This window comes from Natator depressus, chromosome 3, assembly GCF_965152275.1.
Source record: "Natator depressus isolate rNatDep1 chromosome 3, rNatDep2.hap1, whole genome shotgun sequence".
NCBI lineage: Eukaryota > Metazoa > Chordata > Testudines > Cheloniidae > Natator > Natator depressus.
In genome coordinates this window covers 85,343,104-85,363,340 of record NC_134236.1, presented here as the reverse complement: position 1 = coordinate 85,363,340, position 20,237 = coordinate 85,343,104, and the positions used below count along the sequence as shown (strand labels likewise).

Sequence of the window (20,237 nt, the reverse complement as noted above, 5' to 3'; positions counted from 1 at the left end):
ACCTCTGTTCCACATGAACTCAAATTTCCCATAGCCTTAGTACTTGCCCTCTGCTCAGCCAGTGGATGCCATTATGAACCAACAGGTCATCTCAATCAGCAGATACTTCTGAAAGAAAGCTTTTGAACTGTCTGTGTTGCAGTGCTCACTTGGACCGAAGGAAGTTGACAAGTTTAATCATGATTGATGTTACATTAGCATATTCATCACTATGCTTTGCACAAAGTTTAGTTTGATGGATTACACACAGATAGGAAATCAAATTAGGGTTCAGGTCTTGCAGATGTTTCACAAGCCCTTGGGGAGTACTGACCATGGCAAGAGCGCCTTCTGTTGTAATTGACACAATCTGAATCACATCAAAATCTTCATTAGACAAAAAAGTTTGAACAGAATTAAACAAATCCTCACCTGTCGAGCGATTGTTATGCTGTATTATAAGGAACAACAAATTATCCACAAATTTTTCTCTATCGAAAAAACGGACATACAGAGCTAGCTGAGCCATGTCTCTGATATCACAGGATTTGTCCACTGCCATGGAAAATCTTCCCATTTTCAGTTTCTCACACAACTGCTTGAAAATGTCTTGTGCCATCATCTCAGCGCACCTAATAGCTGTTGTGTCTGAGAGTGACAGTTGTGTGAGCATGTCAACGTCTTCTCTGCAAAAAGAGTTTCAGCTTTAGTAACCATACTTTGCTTAGGAATGTCCTTGTCTGTATGGAAAAGATTTCCTGCGTTTTGCCATTACCCACACACACACACTTCATGAAGCTTCAGTTGCCTTTTCTTAAGTGCAAGTAGCCTTTGAAATAAAATTTGTGCTCTGAAAATATCCATCTTTTATTGAAGGGATCTTGCCTGATCTTAAACGGGAGCCCAGTGGATATTTCTGGTCAAAATCCATGTTTCACTTCATGTGCTGTTTGATGTTTCCACTTTTAACAAAGACCACAAGCTTTGTACAAATTACACATACTGATCAAGAATTTGGACACTGTGGCAAAATAAAACAGTAAGCATCGGTCCATGCGTCTTTAAATGAATAGTTTTTGGCGTCAACTTTCCATTCTTTTTTTTGTTGCCATCATGGGCAGCATGTGAACCCCCCGTTCGGGGAGGATAGCTCCCTACCCCACCCCTCATGCACCCACCTTGCCTGCCAGAGCCAGAGGAGCCCCAAACCGCACACTGCGGCTGGAGGAGCTCTCGCTGGCCTGGCGAGCCACCCCGAGTTCTGGGCCGCTACCCTGGCCTGAGTCGCCCCGGGCCACAGCCTGCCCGCCTGCCAGCCCAAGCCACCCTGCTCAAGCCCCTGCTGGTTTCAGGGAAGAGACAGAGTGAGGGTGAGAAGAGGAGCAGCAGGGCCACAGCGGAAGAGCAGAATGAGGGAATGGGGCCTTGGGGAGGAGTGTGGGTGGGGCCACAGCCCGGCTGCTTGGGGCGGCTTAGCCTCCCCTGGCCTATTATACCTCCCACTCACGGCTGCCATGTTTAAAAGCAGTGATGTTAAACGCTGAAAGCGTAAGAGGCGGGACTACTGCTTTCAACAGTGTAAATGAGCCTATGAGCATACAGTGAAAAATGTAATTTTTTTAAACAGGAACGTACTCTCCGTTTTTTATTGGTGGAAACTTATGATAGCTCAAATTAAGGAAATAAGGAATTAAGGAGAACTCAACCATTAATTCACAGTACAATGTATTGGAGATCGTACTGTGAGAGAATGAGAGGGTAAAAATAATAAGTAAATAAAAAGATTTCACAGTCTATTCAAAAGTGTCTGGCGGTCCAGATTTGGCTGGTGGTCTACCAGCTGACCACCTCTATTCTAGCTTGTATAAGATCATGGATTTAAAAAAAAAAAAAAAACCAGAAGAAAAACTTGCAAGGGGAGTGGATCTCAAAGGTTGGGCACCAGCCCAAGCCCAAACATCTACACTTCTGTTGTTAGCTCCACAGTCCAAGCCCCGGGAGCTCAAGTGAATTGACCTGGGTTCCGAGATGCAATGCTGTTTTTTTATTGCAATGTAGATGTATAGTTTCCTGTGTTCCCTTTAAGATCCTGATGGGCCGTCAGTCCCCAGCCTTGTCACATAAGCCCTGTTCACCTGCGTATGGTGTAAACCAGTGGTTTTCAAACTGCGGGGGGGTCGCGGAATGTAAGACACTGGGTTGCGGTGTCTCTCGTCAGCACTGCTGACCAGGCCATTAAAAGTCCCATCGGCGCTGTTGCCCAGCTAAGGCAGGCTAGCTCCTCCGTGTTCTGACACCGCGTTGCACCCTGGAAGTGGCCAGCAGCAGGTCCGGTTCCTAGGCAGGGGAGTCACTGGGCTCTGTGTGCTGCCCCCACCCCAAGCACCAGCTCCGCACTCCCATTGGCCAGTTTCCAGACAATGGGAACTGGGGGGAGGAGTGCTTGCAGGTGAGAGCTGCATGGAGCTGCTTGCGTATCTCCACCTACAAGCCGGACAGCCTGCTGGCCGCTTAGCAGCCCCACTGCACCGCTGACTGGGAGCTGCCAGACGTAAATCCACACCCCAATCCCCTGCCCCAGCCCAAGCCCTGAGCTCCCTCCAAACCTGGAGCCCCTTCCTGCACCCAAACCCCTCGTTCCAGCCCCACCCCAGAGCCTGCACCCCCAGCCCAGAGCCCTAACCCCCCTCCTATACCCCAACCCCCTGCCCCAGCCCAGAGCCCCCTCCCACACCCTGAACCCCTCATTCCTGGCCCCAACCCTCTGCCCCAGCCCTGAGCCCCTCATCCCCAGGCATCAACAATTTTCTTCAACTGGGTCGCCAGAAAAAAAGTTTGAAAACCACTGGTGTAAGCAAGCAGTTAACTCCTAGCTTGTTTGAAAATAAGGAAGGCCTCTTTATAGCAATTCTCTTTTGGTAACATCTGAAGTTTCAAAAAATTGTCATGAGTTCAAACTGGCACATTATTAATGACTAAAAAGAACAAAGACTCTTCAGATTTAAAATTTCTGTGCTACTCCCACATTACACTGTAGGATAGTAATTGTCAGCTTTTTCCATACCAGGAACACCCCAGGACTCTCTCCCCAACTAGCCATCTAGCCAGGACCCCTCTCCCATTAAGCAATATGGTTAGCAAACAACTTGAACCTCCTGCCAGCTATTTGGGTCTCCCCCAAGTTGAAACCCCTGCTATATCTCAGCCACAGGTGTATACAACAACCAAGCTATTCTCAAATGTCTGTAAAATGGAATAGAAATGAGGCTATTAAATTTGTTCCTCAGAATTTTACTTTCTGAGACAGACTTAATACAAAATGTACATATTTTTCATTTGTTCCTTACCCTTCGTTTACACGATACCATTCTTTCCCATCTAGATTGGCTTTGCCCTTTCCCCAAGACAAAAGGGATTTTGTTGAATTTCAGTAGCAAGTGTTTTGCTCAGCTACCTTTGGTGGCAATAAGTGTAAGTTAATATCTCTGGTAAGCACTCCTTCACTTCAGCAAACACTGTTGGCTGCTTGCCAGCCATCTCTGAAATGACTGAGGCTGGATCATGCATCTTTGAATTTTGCATTTTAAAAATCAATGACAACACAACAGTTTTGTAAATGTTCTTCCCATCTTAACACTGTCTTGGTTTAGTACAAGTCTCCACCAAAACAATCTTTCTTCCACATGCCCCTGACAAAATATATTCTACTTTTGTTTTAAACATATGACAAAAATATTAAGGACAATTGCTGTTGACAAGATAACCACAAAAACAACAAGGAGTCCGGTGGCAGCTTAAAGACGAACAGATTTATTTGAGCATAAGCTTTCGTGGGTAAAAAACCACTTCTTCAGATGCATGGAGTCAAAATTACAGATGCAGGCATTATTATACTGATACATGAAGAGAAGGGAGTTACCTCACAAGTGGAAAACCAGTACTGACAGGGCCAATTCGATCAGGGTGGATGTAGTCCACTCCCAATAATTGAGGAGGAGGTGTCAATTCCAGGAGAGGCAAAACTGCTTTTGTAATGAGCCAGCCCCTCCCAGTGCCTACTCAAGCCCAAATTAATGGTGTTAAATTTGCAAATGAATTTTAATTCTGCAGTTTCTCTTTGAAGGCTGTTTCTGAAGTTTTTTTGTTGAAGGATGGCTACTTTCAAATCTGTTACAGACTGTCCAGGGAGACGGAAGCCTTCTCCCACTGGGTTTTGTATGTGTCCGATAACCACCGTGATAGTCTAATGACAAAATAAGGGGGAAGGGGACAAACTTGTCAGCCGCTCCTCTGCCCGGGGACACGCGTCTCGGCGAGCTGAGAGCGAGGCTTGCCCCCCTCACAAGGGAACTCCGAACTATTCGGGCGCTGACTGAAGTTCGTCTTCGGCGCTATCCAGGGAGAAGCGCGCACCGAGCAGAGCAGACCCGCCGGGCCACCGCGGCACGGCTCTTAGCACAGAGACGGGCTCGCTGAGCTCCCCTTCAGCCAGGTCACACCCCCATCCCGGGGGAGCGTCAGGCTGGGTGTGGTTGGTCTCCGCGCCGGCCGCAGCCCCTTTGCACAGCCCGCCCGTGCTGGCTGGCTGCCGCGGGGCTCCGGCTCTGCCCCGGGGGAGCGCCGCTCGGCCGCCTGCCTTTCCCAGCGCCCCGGCTCTCGCCTGGGACCCCCCGCCCCGCCGGCCGGGTGCCCAGCCCAGGGCTGTGCCGGCGGCGGCAGCAGGCTCCCGCTCCCAGGGACTCGCCCGCCCAGTCAGCGGGCCATGAGCCCGGGCGCGGCGGCTGCAGCGGGGCGATGGTGCCCAAGGAGAAGCCGCTGTGGAAGGGCTTCGCGTTCCGCCTCTGCCTGCTCTCGGCCGGGCTCTTCCTCTGCCTGCAGCTGGGGCTGAGGCGCTCCCGGGCCCCGGCGGAGAAGGCGGGAGCCGCTGCGGCCCGGGTTCTGCCCGCCCGGGGCACCGAGCGGCGCCTCGGGCCGGTGCCGGCCCACAGCAGCCGCAAGGGCAGCGCGGAGGCGCACCTGGGGCCGGGGGCGGGGCGGCCAGAGGCGGCGAGCGCCAGCAGGAGGCGGGTGACCTACCTGAGAAGCAGCCGCAGAAGGAGCTCGGAGCCCGCCTGCTGCCCCCTGCAGTCCCTGGGCAGCAGCCGCAGGAAGGTAGGGCCCTGGGAGGCGGCGGCGGGGGGGGGGGACATGACACGGCCATCGCCATATCACAACATGACACCCCCTCCCCATGCCGAAGGGCCATAAAATCTAGCTAGTCTAAGGCCGGCGCCTGCAAATGGCTCTGCCCGCACGGGTGGTCGGGACCCGCGGGGCTTGGCTCCTATCTCTGATGTGGGGACGCTCTCCGCCTCCCCATCTCGCTGCTGGTGCTGAGCCCAGGGGGCGCTCAGTAGGATGACCATATTTCCCAAAGGGAAAAGGGGACACCACATGGAGCTGGCCCCAGCCGCTTGTCCTGGGCTTTGGAGGGGAAGTTGGGGGAGGGATCGCTCAGTGGTTTGCACATTGGCCTGCTAAACCCAGGGTTGTGAGTTCAATCCTTGAGGGGGCCATTTAGGGATCTGGGGCAAAAATTGGGGATTGGTCCTGCTTTGAGTAGATCCCTTCCAACCCTGATAGTCTATGATAAGTTTGGCTCCATATCTGACCTCTGTGGCTATGATGCTAAAAGAGCCATGCAGACCTTCCTGCCCAGGCTCTGAGTGGAGGGGGTTTCAGAGCCTGAGCCTGAATGCATCTACACAGCGACTTTTAATGCAGTAGTGAGCTCGAATCTTTACATCTGGGCTCCGAGACTAGCTTTGGGGTTTTGTTTGTTGTTTGCTATATAGACAGAGGTACCCTTTGAGGGAAGTGTAGAACTACCAGGATCTTTTCTTGATACTCCAGCAGGCCAGGGAAGAGGATGGAGAAATTGGGTATTTCCCTCTTCCCTTATGCCCACCACATCCAGGAATGAAGGAAGTAAAAGAAGCACATTTTGCCGCAACATGGTGACTTTGAGATTTTCTCGTGTGGTGTGGTGATGGCATCATGTTACATCAGTTTGCAATGTTGCCAGCTTTTGCAATTTTATTATCAAGTGTTGTAATATTTGGTGTGTTGTCTTAAATCCCCAGCTCCTGATTAGGGGAGATCCATAGCTTTTTTTCAAAAAGAAAGTATATTGTTAACCTTAGTAGTTGCAGGTAAAAACTTTAAATCCTAAGTGTACCTTTAAAGGCTCAAAAGTTAGTAGACAAATACAAAGAGCTCCAATTTATAATTTTTAAGTCAGTCTAATTATTTTTGGGAGGCTTGACTCATGACTTTTGAATACTTGGGGTTGGCACTGTATGTGTTGGTGTTGAGTTGTGATGACACTTCACACCACAAGCACTTTGGGATACAGTGCTGTTATTTTGTGTTGCTGTAAGTTCATTTGAAAGTGAAGTGACTGAAGTTCATGGTCCATGTCTGCATTAAAGAACTGAACTGTTTCCAGCTGAATTGGTGCAATAGAATTGGTTTAAACATAAATAGCTTTATATGTCCACTCAAGGAATATGGATGCATATGTTAAAATTTTGCAGTTTCCCTGTGTATCAACACTAGCGCTGTTCTAAACCATTACAATTGCACTGCTCTGAGCTAACAATTTCTGGCATGTCTCCCAGATGTAGTGTATTCTGGAAGATTTTTAAAGGCTTCTGGTTCATTGTGGCATGGTAGTGTGAGGACTATTTGAACTGTTTGTGCTGTTACATTCGTGGTACTGGTCCACACTGTCACTGAGCCACTGAAATGACCTCATGATCATCTACCTAAAGTACAGTATGCTTCATTTATTGGGATGCTCTTCATCATGCTACTCCCTCTACTGAGACTACTCCCAGGAAATCAAGTTAACCTAATGAAAGAGAATGGTAAAGACTGAGGCTCTGTCAGGGAAAATAGTAACCAAAAAATCACATAGGGTTTGTCCACATACACACAATTTGTACTACTTATCTATGCTGGCAAAATTGGGATGGTGCAATCCCCGTAGTGTGGATACAGATATTCCATTATAAGCATTTTTGGAGTGGTGTTGTAGCTGTGTTGGTCCTGTGCTGGCGACCTAAGAAAGAGCTCTGTGAATCTCAAATGCTGTCCCTTCCACCAAGTGAAGCTGATCCAATAAAAGATATTACCTCACTCACCTTGTTTCTCACATACTGGCATAATTTATTCCTATATGGGAAGGGGAATAAGCACGATTGGGATAAGGCATCTTTGTATTGGTATAATACACAAGCTATGTCTTCACTAGGAATGTAAAATCCTAGTGAGGACAAGGCAGTTTGTAGTCTTTACATGAGTTATAGGTTGAGTTAAAGACTATAGGGGAGCTTAGTCTTTAACTTGATCTGCTAACACATGTTGAAATTACATTGTATTCACTAGGATTTTACATTGAGTTAGTTAACTTCAGATAGTTCAAATAAAGAACACATCTTTAGCCCCTAGTGAAGGCAAGGCCTAGGGATTTGTATAGGTATAACTATTTTGGTTAACTGAAATAATTATACATATTATAGTTACATGTACAAAATTTATATGTAAACTAGGCCTTAATGGGACACATGTAGCCATTGCCTACTGATTAAGCAGTACTTAGATGTTAAATAGCTCTGAAATGCTAGTCATTTTAATAAGAAAAAATAAAGTAGAAATGGAGTGAATCATTTTTATTTTTCACCATGTTGTATTTTATTTCATTTAAAGACTTTTCAGACCGTTTTAAGAGAAGAAACAGTCTCTTAATTAATACTTTATGGCTTCTACCTGCTCCTTTGGAGCAAGAAAGTAGCTAGACCAGCACTGGCAGCCAGGCTCATGAGCATCCATAGTGCTCTGGGGAGGGGAGGTGAGGGGAGGGCAGGGCAGGGCAAAGGAACAGTGCAGAGGGACTGGGTTTCGATACAGATCTCCAAGGATCCACCAGGATGGATGTATTTCACTGTGGATCTTGCAAGCCATCATGCCATGTGTCCTCTGCATGTCTACAACCCCCTTCTTATCCGTGGCAAGGTTAAGACTTTTAACTGTATAGTGTACTGCACAGATATTTCTTTTGGAGGGCATTACAATATATGATCTACAAGCAGTGCAACAAAATATTACTGAATATAATTTTTCCATAGATGTTGGGGGATAGCCTACTCTGCTGCCTATTAAACAAATTACACAGAATCATAGAAGATAAGGGTTGGAAGAGACCTCAGGAGGTCATCTAGTCCAACCCACTGCTTAAAGCAGGATCATCCCAGCCAGGGCTTTGTCAAGCCGGGCCTTAAAAATCTCTAAGGATGGAGATTCCACCACCTCCATAGGTAACTCATTCCAGTGCTTCATCACCCTCCTAGTGAAATAGTTTTTCCTAATATCCAGCCTAGACCTCCCCCATTGCAACTTCAGACCATTGCTTCTTGTTCTGTCATCTGCCACCACTGAGAACAGCCGAGCTCCATCCTCTTTGGAACCCCTGCTTCAGGTAGTAAAAGGCTGCTGTTAAATCCTCTCTCACTCTTCTCTTCTGTAGACTTAATAAGTCAAGTTCCCTCAGCCTCTCCTCATAAGCCATGTGCCCCAGCCCCCTCATCATTTTTGTTGCCCTAGGCAGAAACACTACAGAATAAAACACTGCAGAATAATTTACATGATCAGTACTTTTAAGGGTCATGTTCACAAACAGTTGTCTTCATATTTTTGTGCTTGATAATAATGTAGTTTTGTTTGTGAACAAACTCACAGGGCATTTGTCTGGGATTTTACCTAGAAACAAATGAACAAAAATTCCAAAAGAAGATGAGAAAGTCTAAGATCCATTCATCCATCCATGACTCCTATCCTTTCAATTCCAGGAAATTGATTGTGTGATTGCACACTTTTTGTGATCAGTGGCACAACAGTAAGATTGGGAAGAATGACACTAAAGACAGCGTGAAAGTTTATACCTTAAATAAATTTGGAAGAATTAGATTTTCATCTGTAAATATTAGTTTCACTGTACATATGCAAACCAATGAAAAAATATTTCCATCTATGATAATTGAAATGTACAGATAGGCTAAAGAAGAAAAATGCTGCTTGAGAACTTAGAGTTTGAATAAAGAATATTTACTTTGTGTATTTTGATAGTTTGTGTTTTAGCAGTTATAAAGCTTTAACTTTTTGAATCTTAATGTCTACTATCATTAACTAATTATTGTCTGACCCCCCCATAATATCCTGCAAATGTAGAAATGTAAATAGATAAAAATAAAAAAGCTTACCATCAAAATTATACAAAAATTAAAACTAAATTCTGCCAAGCCTAACCATAAAAGAGTACAAGTGTAAGTACATTCCTCAGCCCTGGTCTACACTAGGAGTTGAGGTTGAATTTAGCTGTGTTAAATTGATTTAACCCTGCACCCATCCACACGACTATTTTTGACTTAAAGGGCTCTTAAAATCAAGTTCCTTACTCCACCCCCACAAGGGGATTAGCGCTGAAATTGGCCTTGCCGGTTCGAATTTGGGGTACTGTGGATGCAATTAGATGGTATTGGTCCCAGGAGCTATCCCAGAGTGCTCCATTGTGACCGCTCTGGACAGCACTCTCAACTCAGATGCACTGGCCAGGTAGACAGGAAAAGGCCCGCAAACTTTTGAATTTCAATTTCCTGTTTGGCCAGCGTGGCAAGCTGCAGGTGAGTGCAGAGCTCATCAGCAGAGGTGACCATGCAGAGCTCATCACAGAGGTGACCATGATGGAGTCCCAGAATTGCAAAAGAGCTCCAGCCTGGACCGAATGGGAGGTACGGGATCTGATTGCTGTATGGGGAGAGGAATCCGTGCTATCAGAACTCCGTTCCAGTTTTCAAAATGCCAAAACATTTGTCAAAATCTCCCAGGACATGAAGGACAGAGGCCATAACAGGGACCCGAAGCAGTGCCATGTGAAACTTAAGGAGCTGAGGCAAGTCTACCAGAAAACCAGAGAGGCAAACGGCCGTTCCGGGTCAGAGCACAAAACATGTCGCTTCTATGATGAGCTGCATGCCATTTTAGGGGGTTAAGTCACCACTACCCCACCCGTGTTGTTTGACTCCTTCAATGGACATGGAGGCAACATGGAAGAGGTTTTGGGGATGAGGAAGATAGCTCACAGCAAGCAAGCAGAGAAACCGGTTTTCCCAACAGCCAGGAACTGTTTCTTACCCTGGACCTGGAGCCAGTACCTCCCAAACCCACCCAAGGCTGCCTCCCGGACCCGCCAGGTGGAGAAGGGACCTCTGGTGAGTGTATCTTTTAAAATACTATACATGGTTTAAAAGCAAGCATGTTTAATGATTAATTTGCCCTGGCATTCGCGGCTCTCCTGGATGTACTCCCAAAGCCTTTGCAAAAGGTTTCTGGGGAGGGCAGCCTTATTCCATCCACCATGGTAGGACACTTTACCATTCCAGGCCAGAAGCACGTAGTCAGGAATATTGTAGAACAAAGCATTGCAGTGTATGTTTGCTGGCATTCAAACAACACCCATTCTTTATCTCTCTGTGTTATCCTCAGGAGAGTGATATCATTCACGGTCACCTGGTTGAAATAGGGTGCTTTTCTTAAGGGGACATTCAGAGGTGCCCGTTCCTGCTGGGCTGTTTGCCTGTGGCTGAACAGAAATGTTCCCCGCTGTTAGTCACGGTGTGGGGTGAGGGGCTAGCCACGCGGTGGGGGGAGGCAAAATGCAACCTTGAAATGAAAGCACATGTGCTATGTATGTAATGTTAACAGCAAGGTTTACTGTGAAAGAGTGTACCCATTGTTCTATAAAATCTGTCTTTTTAAATACCACTGTCCCTTTTTTTTCCCTTTCACCAGCTGCATGTGTTTCAAGGATCACAGGATCTTCTCCTTCCCAGAGGCTAGCGAAGATTAGAAGGTGAAAAAAATGCACTCGCGATGAAATGGTCTCTGAGCTTATGCTGTCCTCCCACACTGACAGAGCACAGATGAATGTGTGGAGGCAGACAATGTCAGAGTGCAGGAAAGCACAAAATGACTGGGAGGAGAGGTGGTGGGCTGAAGAGAGTAAGTGGCGGGCTGAAGAGAGGGCTGAAGCTGAAAGGTGGCGGCAGTGTGATGAGAGGAGGCAGGATTCAATGCTGAGGCTGCTGGAGGATCAAAATAATATGCTCCAGCATATGGTTGAGCTGCAGGAAAGGCAGCTGGAACACAGACTGCCACTACAGCCCCTGTGTAACCAACTGCCCTCCTCCCCAAGTTCCATAGCCTCCTTACCCAGATGCCCAAGAACGCGGTGGGGGGGCCTCTGGACACCCAGCCACTCCACCCCAGAGGATTGCCCGAGCAGCAGAAGGCTGGCATTCAATAAGTTTTAAAGTTTTAAACTTTTAAAGTGCTGTGTGTCCTTGTCCTTCCCTCCTCCACCACCCCTCCAGGTGCTTCTCTCCGCCACCACCCCTCCTGGGCTACCTTGGCAGTTATCCCCTTATTTGTGTGATGAATTAATAAAGAATGCATGAATGTGAAGCAACAGTGACTTTATTGCCTCTGCAAGCGGTGATCGAAGGGAGGAGGGGAGGGTGGGTTAGCTTACAGGGAAGTAGAGTGAACCAAGGGGCGGGGCGTTTCATCAAGGAGAAGCAAACAGAACTTTCACACTGTAGCCTGGCCAGTCATGAAACTGGTTTTCAAAGCTTCTCTGATGTGCACCGTGCCCTCCTGTGCTCTTCTAACTGCCCTGGTGTCTGGCTGCACGTAACCAGCGGTCAGGCGATTTGCCTCAACCTCCCACCCGCCATAAACGTCTCCCCCTTACTCTCTCAGATACAGTGGAGCACACAGCAAGCAATAATAACAGTGGGAATATTGGTTTCGCTGAGGTCTAACCGAGTCAGTAAACTGCGCCAGCGCGCCTTTAAATGTCCAAATGCACATTCTACTACCATTCTGCACTTGCTCAGCCCGTAGTTGAACAGCTCCTGACTACTATCCAGGCTGCCTGTGTATGGCTTCATAAGCCATGGCATTAAGGGGTAGGCTGGGTCCCCAAGGATAACTATAGGCATTTCAACATCCCCAGTGGTTATTTTCTGGTCTTGGAATAAAGTCCCTTCTTGCAGCTTTTGAAACAGACCAGAGTTCCTGAAGATGCGAGCGTCATGTACCTTTCCGGGCCATCCCACGTTGATGTTGGTGAAACGTCCCTTGTGATCCACCAGTGCTTGCAGCACTATTGCTTGTGGTTTATGTACTCGCCGGCTTGGTGCTCCGGTGCCAAGATAGGGATATGGGTTTCGTCTATGGCCCCACCACAGTTAGGGAATCCCATTGCAGGAAAGCCATCCACTATGACCTGCACATTTCCCAGGGTCACTACCCTTGATATCAGCATATCTTTGATTGTTTTGGCTACTTGCATCACAGCAGCCCCCACAGTAGATTTGCCCACTCCAAATTAATTTCCGACTGACCGGTAGCTGTCTGGCGTTGCAAGCTTCCACAGGGCTATTGTTACTCGCTTCTCAACTGTGAGGGCTGGCAATGATGTGCCAGGCTGAGTTTAAAATGACTTTCCTCATTCTTTTCAATTGTATTACACAACTAAAAGTTTCTGTTTAAAAAAGATGTTCCCAGCCTTTGGATTTGTTTTTATAGACTTTATGTCCAGGGTGTCTAGAGCAGGGGTGGGCAAACACTTTGGCCCAAGGGCCACATCTGGGTTTGGAAATTGTGTTGCAGGCCATGAATGCTCACAAAATTGGGTGTTGGGGTGCGGGCTCCAGCTGGGGGTGCAGGCTCTGGGTTGTGGCTGGATATGAGGGGTTGGGGGTGCAGGAGGGTTCTCCGGGCTGGGACCAGTGGGTTTGGAGGGGGATCAGGGCTGGGGCAGGGGGTTGGGGCATGGGAGGGGGTCAGGAGTCTAGGCTCCAGGTGGTGCTTACCTCAAGCAGCTCCTGGAAGCAGCGGCATGTCCCCCGTCTGGCTTCTACACGGAGGCATGGCCAGGCGGCTCTGCGTGCTGCCCCATCCACAGGTGCCACCCCCACAGCTCCCATTGGCTTTAGTTTGCAGTCAATGGGAGCTGCGGGGGCAGTGCTTGGGGCAGGGCAGCATGTGGAGCCCCCTTGCTGCCCCTATATGTAGGAGCTGGAGGGGTGGACATGCCACGGCTTCCGGGAGCTGCGCAGAGCCACGGCATGCACAGAGTGGGGCAAGCCCCTGACCCCGCTACCTGGCGGGTGCTCAAGGGCCAGATTAAAATGTCTGAAGGCCAGATGCGGCCCCCGGGCCGTAGTTTGCCCACCCCTGGTTTAGAGTGTATGGGTAGGCATCATTTTTAGTATTCTGTAAATCTGCTAAACATAAGTTTTTGATGTTAAAATTTTTCATAGTTGATTTATGTGTATATTGTTTTTAAATTGTTTTCAGTTTTTTAAATCTCTGATATTAGTTGTACAAGTCACTTCTTTCTGTGCCTCAGTTTCCCCATCTCCAAACTGGGGATAATGATACAGTAACTCCTCACTTAAAGTCATCCCGGTTAATGTTGTTTTGTTGTTATGTTGCTGATCAATTAGGGAACATGCTCGTTTAAAGTTGTGCAATGCTCCCTTATAATGTCGTTTGGCAGCTGCCTGCTTTGTCCACTGCTTGCAGAAAGAGCAGCCCTTTGCAGCTAGCTGGTGGGGGCTTGGAACCAGGGTGGACCGGCAGCCGCCCTATCAACTCTCTGCTCCCCTAAGTTCCCTGTGGGGCAGCCGCCCAACAGCCTATCAATTGCCAGCAGTTCAGCTGTCCCTCCCCCAACTGCCATGTGCTGCTCCTGCCCTCTGCCTTGGAGCTGCTCCTGGGAGTCTCCTGCTTGCTGTGCAGGGTGGGGAGCAAAGAGGGGGGCTAATATCACGGTGTCTCCCTCCACCCTACTCCTGCCACCCGCTTACCCTATCTCCAAAGAGCAGTGGGGGGACACGACTGGGCTCAGGATGGAAGGAGCTTGCAGGCAGCAGCTGCTGTCTCAACTTCCTGATCTTAAAAGGCAGTGTACTTAGAGTGGGGGTCAGTGTACTTAAAGGGGAAATGCACATCTCTCTCTCTTTCACACACAGGGTGTGTGTCTCTGTCTGCCATGCTGTCTCCCCTCCCTCCATTCATGCTGCCTTGTAGAGTATGAGGCTACATTAACAACAATGTTTAACCCTTGAGGGCTCAGCTGAGTGGTAGTTCATCATTTAGGAGTAAGGCATTCCCTCGGAAATATCCCACCCTCTTCCACCCTCTGACTTCACCACCACAACCAAGCTTCACAATCATCATTGCTGTGTGCAGTATTAAATTGTTTGTTTAAAACTTATACTGTGTATACATATATATAATATAGTCTTTTGTCTGGTGAAAAAAATTTCCCTGGAACTTAACCCCCTCTATTTACATTAATTCGTATGGGGAAATTGGATTTGCTTAACATCATTTCACTTAACATTGCATTTTTCAGGAACATAACTACAATGTTAAGCAAGGAGTTACTGTACTGACCTCCTTTGTATAACACTTTGGATCTACTGCTGGAAAAGCACTATACAAGTGCTGGGTGGTATTATTATTATTTATTACATATTATTGGGCTGCTCCTGTTTCTGTTCAAGCCAGTGCTAACACTCTCATAGGAATCTTGGTCCTCTTGAAATCAGCCTAATCTCTCTGTTTAGCCATTTATAGTACACTCAGTAATGTAATAGCTGAACACTTTTAGGATTGGGCCCTAACTTTTTATACTGATTTATTATTGTTTTCTCCCAGTTCCATACATTGTAATGTGAAAGCTGTTGAGATTTGAGAGTTGAAAAGGATGATCTTAAGAGTTTACAGTTATATAGGTTTTTGTTTTTTTTTTAAATTTGGAAGAATCCCCAAACATTTTATAAACTGAAACACAAGTCAGACACAGAGTTTATTCCAACTGCTTTATGGGTATCAGACATCAAAGTTCAGCAATTCACAGAATTGTTACACAACTATTTGGGGCTATGTCTTCACTAGAAATGCTGCTGCTGTGCTTCAGTATAGCCACTTGCTACAGAGACCGGAAGGATTCTCCTTCTGGCAGGCTAGTGCTGGCAACCCCAGTGTTTAGGTCGGCTTAGCAGGGTAGACCTAACTTCTTAGTGTAGACCTGGCCTAGGAGAGGAAGTATAGAATATACCTTAACCTTAAAAGTAGAGGCAAAGTCTAGGTAAAGTTAGAATATAATTACCCAAATTGGAATTTGGCTAGGACACTGAGTTAAAATCCATACTGTTGTGAAAAGTGCAATGGTGTCTTTAATTACCACTGTGATGGGTTTGAGGCCCTTTGGGGTGTCACCTGATGTACTGGGATGCCACTGAGTCAGCCTATTCTACCCGGCCTTGCTGGGTTAGGCTCACAAGCCTCTTCGAGCCAAGCACGCAGAGAGACAGAGATCCGCTCTGGAAAGATTCAGCCTTAGGGGCTTGCTCCAACACTCTGATGCCCACTCCCTTTAAGAGGTACAAACCCAAAGGTTTTATGAAATTCTCCCCCTCCCTCAATGTGAAGAGAGGTGTGCACACTTCTTCCCCCCCCCCCCCCAGTTAGAAATTACATAAACTGGATTATATTATAAAAAAGAATTAAGTTTATTAACTACCAAAGGTGGATTTTAAGTGAATATAAGAGATAACAGACAGAACAAAGCAGATTATTGAGCAAATAAACAAAGTATGCCAGCTAAGCTCAATATACTTAAGAAACAGGTTACAAAATGTACTTTCTTACCCTAAATGTTATTTTAGGCAGGTTGCAAAGTTTCTTTGGTTTAGAGTTCCAGTTATATTTCTTTTCAGACTGGACTCTTAACTCAGTCTGGACTCCCCACTTGCCCTCCCCTCAGGTGGCTTTAGCAGTCTTTCTTCTTGGGCAGACAGGCCATGGAGAGGAATAGTCCCGTTTGCCTTCCTCCCCATCCTTAAATAAGATTAACATAAGGCGGGAATCCTTTGTTTCCCAAATTTGACACTCCCCCCCACCCCTGTTCCCTTCCAGTGGAAAGTTAGAAGAAGTCTCAGGTAACGTTTAGTATCCGGTGACAAGACCACCTGACTGTAGTATGACAGCATCCATGAGTCAGTGGCAGTATGGAGTGTCCACAGGAAGGCCAAGCCTTTTCACAGTCCATTGTCCTCGCTGATGGGCCATCCGCCCTGTCTGGCTTTTCCATTGTTGTACTGAAGTGTTAGCAGTGGGTGTCACCCAAAGTAGCATAGCTGAAATACAGATACATAGTCAATATTCCTAACTTCAGATATAGAAATGATACAGCATACAAATTGGATAATCACATTCAATAAATTATAACCTTTCCAATGATAACTTACAAGACCCATCTTGCATAAAGTACATCTCAGTTATGTCATATTCATAACATAATCATATTTTCATAAAGAATATGGAGTGAAACGTCACAACCACAAATGGTCATGACTTCAGTTTAACACTTCAGTGGGAAGAACATCACTGACACCATTTCCTTCAGCACTTGGGGTCTGTTGTATTAATTACAAGGGTCAAAAGAGTTAATGTTAGACACTTTCACTGTCTAACATAAAAACAGTGATACAAAGAGGTCTATTGTGTTGTTGTTTTTTAACATAGGCCTTAGTTTACTTGATTTTTTGGCAAACACTTGTAAGCGATTTTAAACTTGAAAGATTATTGATTAAACACAAGAAAGAAACTGAAACTGAGTGATTATGCAAAACAAACAATTAAAATTTTTAAGTCTCTCTCCTTTTGGAGGCAAAATATTAGTCTCTCATTTACAGAACAACCTTTCTTTGATTAAAAGGAAAGGATTAATTTTACTTTCAGTCTTGATGTGTAAAAGGTATTCATGTCTCCTGTTTCTAACAAATAGACACAAGGTGGAGGAAAGAGAGGATAGACAGGGCGGGAAAAATATGGCTTTTGTTGATATCTTTGGAACTGTGGATGGCTGGTTAGCCACAAATGGATTCTTTGGCTGGTTGGTCAACCGTTGCTTGGACCCTGGTTCGCTTTCTGGTCAGAACATCATCTGGTTGAATCTTTTACTCCTTAGACAGGGCAGGGTTGTGGCCATCTCATCTCACTGTGCTAATGCAGTGCATTTGATTTCAGGGTTTGATGAAAAGCTGAGAGAGAGAATATAGGAGGAAACAAATAGTGGGGCAGAAAGGAACACAACAGAGAAGGAGAGGCAAAACTGGATGTTACGTGTCTCTGTGGTACAGGTAATTAGTTTTCTGATGGGCTGAGGACAAAATGTCATGATGATTTTCAGAATTTACAATTGAAAAACAAAGCTCTTTGAACAAGAGCAAAGCCAACTGGCCTTCTTCCTGGAAGAAAGTCTTTCGGTTTGGTCTTCTCCTTTTATCTTGCTGTCAGGAAGGAATCTTCCCCTAGGTTAGATTGGCAGAGACCCTGGGGGTTTTTTGCTTCTTCAGGAGCATGAGGTAATGATCACTTGCAGATTTAAACTAGTGTAATTAGTGGATTCTCTGTAACTTGAAGTCTTTAAACCATGGTTTGAGGACTTCAGTAACTCAGGCCTTGTCTACGCTGCCACTTACAGTGCTGCAACTTTCATCATTGTAAAGTGGCAGTGTAGATAGAGCAACAGCACTGGGAGCTATTCCCCTCGTGGAGGTGGTTTTATTACAGCGCTGGGAGAGCTCTCTCCCAGTGCTGGAGCCGCAACTACACAACCACGTTAAACCGCTGCTGTGGCACCGCTTTAACATCGGCCGTGTAGACATATCCACAGCCAGAGGTTATGGGCCTATTATAGGAGGGGGTGGGCGAGATTCTGTGGCTTGCAGTGTGCAGGAGGTTAGACTAAATGATGGTGATAGTCCCTTCTGACCTTCAAGTCTATGAGACAAGATGAGATGAGCTGGGATGGAAAGTGAGATGAGAGAGAGAGAGAGAGATAGATTAATTTATTTTTAAAGTCTCTTTTTAAGAAACTGAAAAGGGGAAAAATAGGTGACATAGTTTTTCCCCTCATTATTTTGTCTACCAATTAGGCCTGATATTTTGGTTAATTAATTGTTTGGACTAATCCAGCTTCTTTGTATGGTTCTTTTGCACTTGTTTATAATATTGATTTGTTGAAAACAACTCAACTTATTTTTTTATAGTTAATTTTTAAGTACTCAAAGTACAGGTTATTGTAACATTTTATGAACTTTCACTTTTGAGCTTACAGTGAGGGTAAATTTTATAGGTTTAATAGTCACAACAGGTCTCCCATCCAAGTACTGATCTAACCCAAACTTGCTTATTATGTAAGATTTTCACAAGGATTACATAGCAAGCTAGTATGGTTTCAAGCCATTGGTATGTGGGAGGTAACTATGAGTGCCTTGGTTTTTGTTCAGATATTGTCAAACTAAAAGAGCAGGCTGAGGGAGGTTATTGTGTTTGGAATAAAAGAAGGTACTTTTATTAATAGTTGTTTCAACAGCAAACAATCAAATCCCAAGACCACCAGACAAATCTGGTACCAAATTGATGCAGCTGTGTCAGTAAAAAATACAGAAGCACATGAATTCTTTTCAGAGTAATTATGCAAGAAAAATACTGACCTTGCTCTATATTTTAATGGCAAATAACATTTGTTTAATAGACCGTAAAGAGTGAATATAACATTGTTTCTGACAGTGATGTCACTTGTTAAATTACAAGGTAAATGATCTCCCAGTAACCTTGATTCTTACATGTTTTTTATTACTGAAAAAGATTCTTCCTTCATACATTTTTGGGAAGCATCTGGGGAATATTATCTTTCAGAAAGTCATTAAGGATTTATGTGATTTAATTATATCTAACAATATAATATATAGATTTATTCCAAATACATACTCCAGATTTCTTTTCAACATGCACAGGTTGTGGAATAAACTGTCCTAGATAGCCATGATGATGAAAATATTTTTATAAGGGATATAAGCCATCATGCTTAAAGGCATAAACCAAACATTGAATGATAGATGGGTAAGTTTAGTTATTCCATAATCTTTCATTATAGGGATTGTTTCACCTTCCTATTGAAGTGTCTAGTTCTGGACACTGTCAGAGTCTGGAGAGTGGGCTAAATGGACCACTAGTCTGATCCAAAATGCAGTTCTTATGTGTCTGTGTTAGGAGAGAAATACGTAATGACCCATTTCTCTTTTCAGCACATAACCCAAGAAGCTGAGCTGGGCAGATGTATGGGGGTGGGGAGAGAACAATGCTCCCTTTCTCCCATCTGCAGAATGGTTGCACAGCCAGTGGCTGAACTAGCCCTGTGTGCCCTCTAGGCATTCGCACTTTTGGCGGGGACCAGAGGATTCCTGCTGCAGTGGATTCTTTGCTCTCACCTCTTTTTTGCTGTTCCAAAAGCCCCTGCAGAGTAGGTCTCTATGCAAGGGCTCTATGGAGAGCAGGGCTCTACAGGTGCACAGCAGACCTGCACCACTTCTGCCACTCGGGGATCCTCTGTGGCCACAGAGGCAGGATTTTCCTCATATGAATAGTGACCTAATTAGAATAGTATTAGTTTTCAATTGCCACTGACCTACTCTGTAATAAAAGTGACACACGAATGTGGTAAAAGACTGGTCTTTATTTTTTGGGCCCAGTCACATGGCCCATATTTACAAGTTATACTTCTGACACATGGCACAAGTCAGCATCCACTGTCTCCAGCGACCGCACACCACCAGCAGGTTGCATTGGTAGCTTGCAAACAACTTCACTGAGATCAGAATCCCACCTCTCCTGAATTTTACAGTCCTACTCAAAAATTCCCTTTGTATAACTTGCTAGAGGGGAGTAGGAGGAAAGAGCAGATTTTGGCCATGTCGACACTACAGGCTTGTGCCAGCATAGCTCTGTTGGTCAGAGGTATCATCCCTGACTGACAGAACTGTGCCAATAAAAGCCCTAAGCATAAAGGCAATTATACCTGCAAAACTGTGCTTTTGTCTGTATAGCTTATTTCACTGAGAGGGGCTGGAATAACCACCATCAGCAAAAGCCTAATTTTGCCAGTATAAGCTGTGTCCATACTAGAAGTGCTTTGCTGGTGTAGTATACCAGTATAGCTGTACTGGCAAAGCACCTTATAAGGCTGTGTTTACACTGCCACTTTCAGTGCTAAAATTTTAGTCATTCAAGGGTGT

The 20,237-nt window shown here is 45.7% G+C and overlaps 1 protein-coding gene across 1 annotated transcript in view; it reads left to right on the top strand.

Moving 5' to 3' along the window:
• Positions 1-4,773: 4,773 nt before the first annotated feature.
• The window catches only part of METTL24 (methyltransferase like 24), a 90,466-nt gene continuing 75,002 nt past the window's right edge, over positions 4,774-20,237 (top strand). The window contains exon 1 of the mRNA XM_074948235.1: positions 4,774-5,130. Coding sequence (XP_074804336.1) covers positions 4,774-5,130 — 357 coding nt within the window. The remainder of the gene's footprint in view (positions 5,131-20,237) is intronic.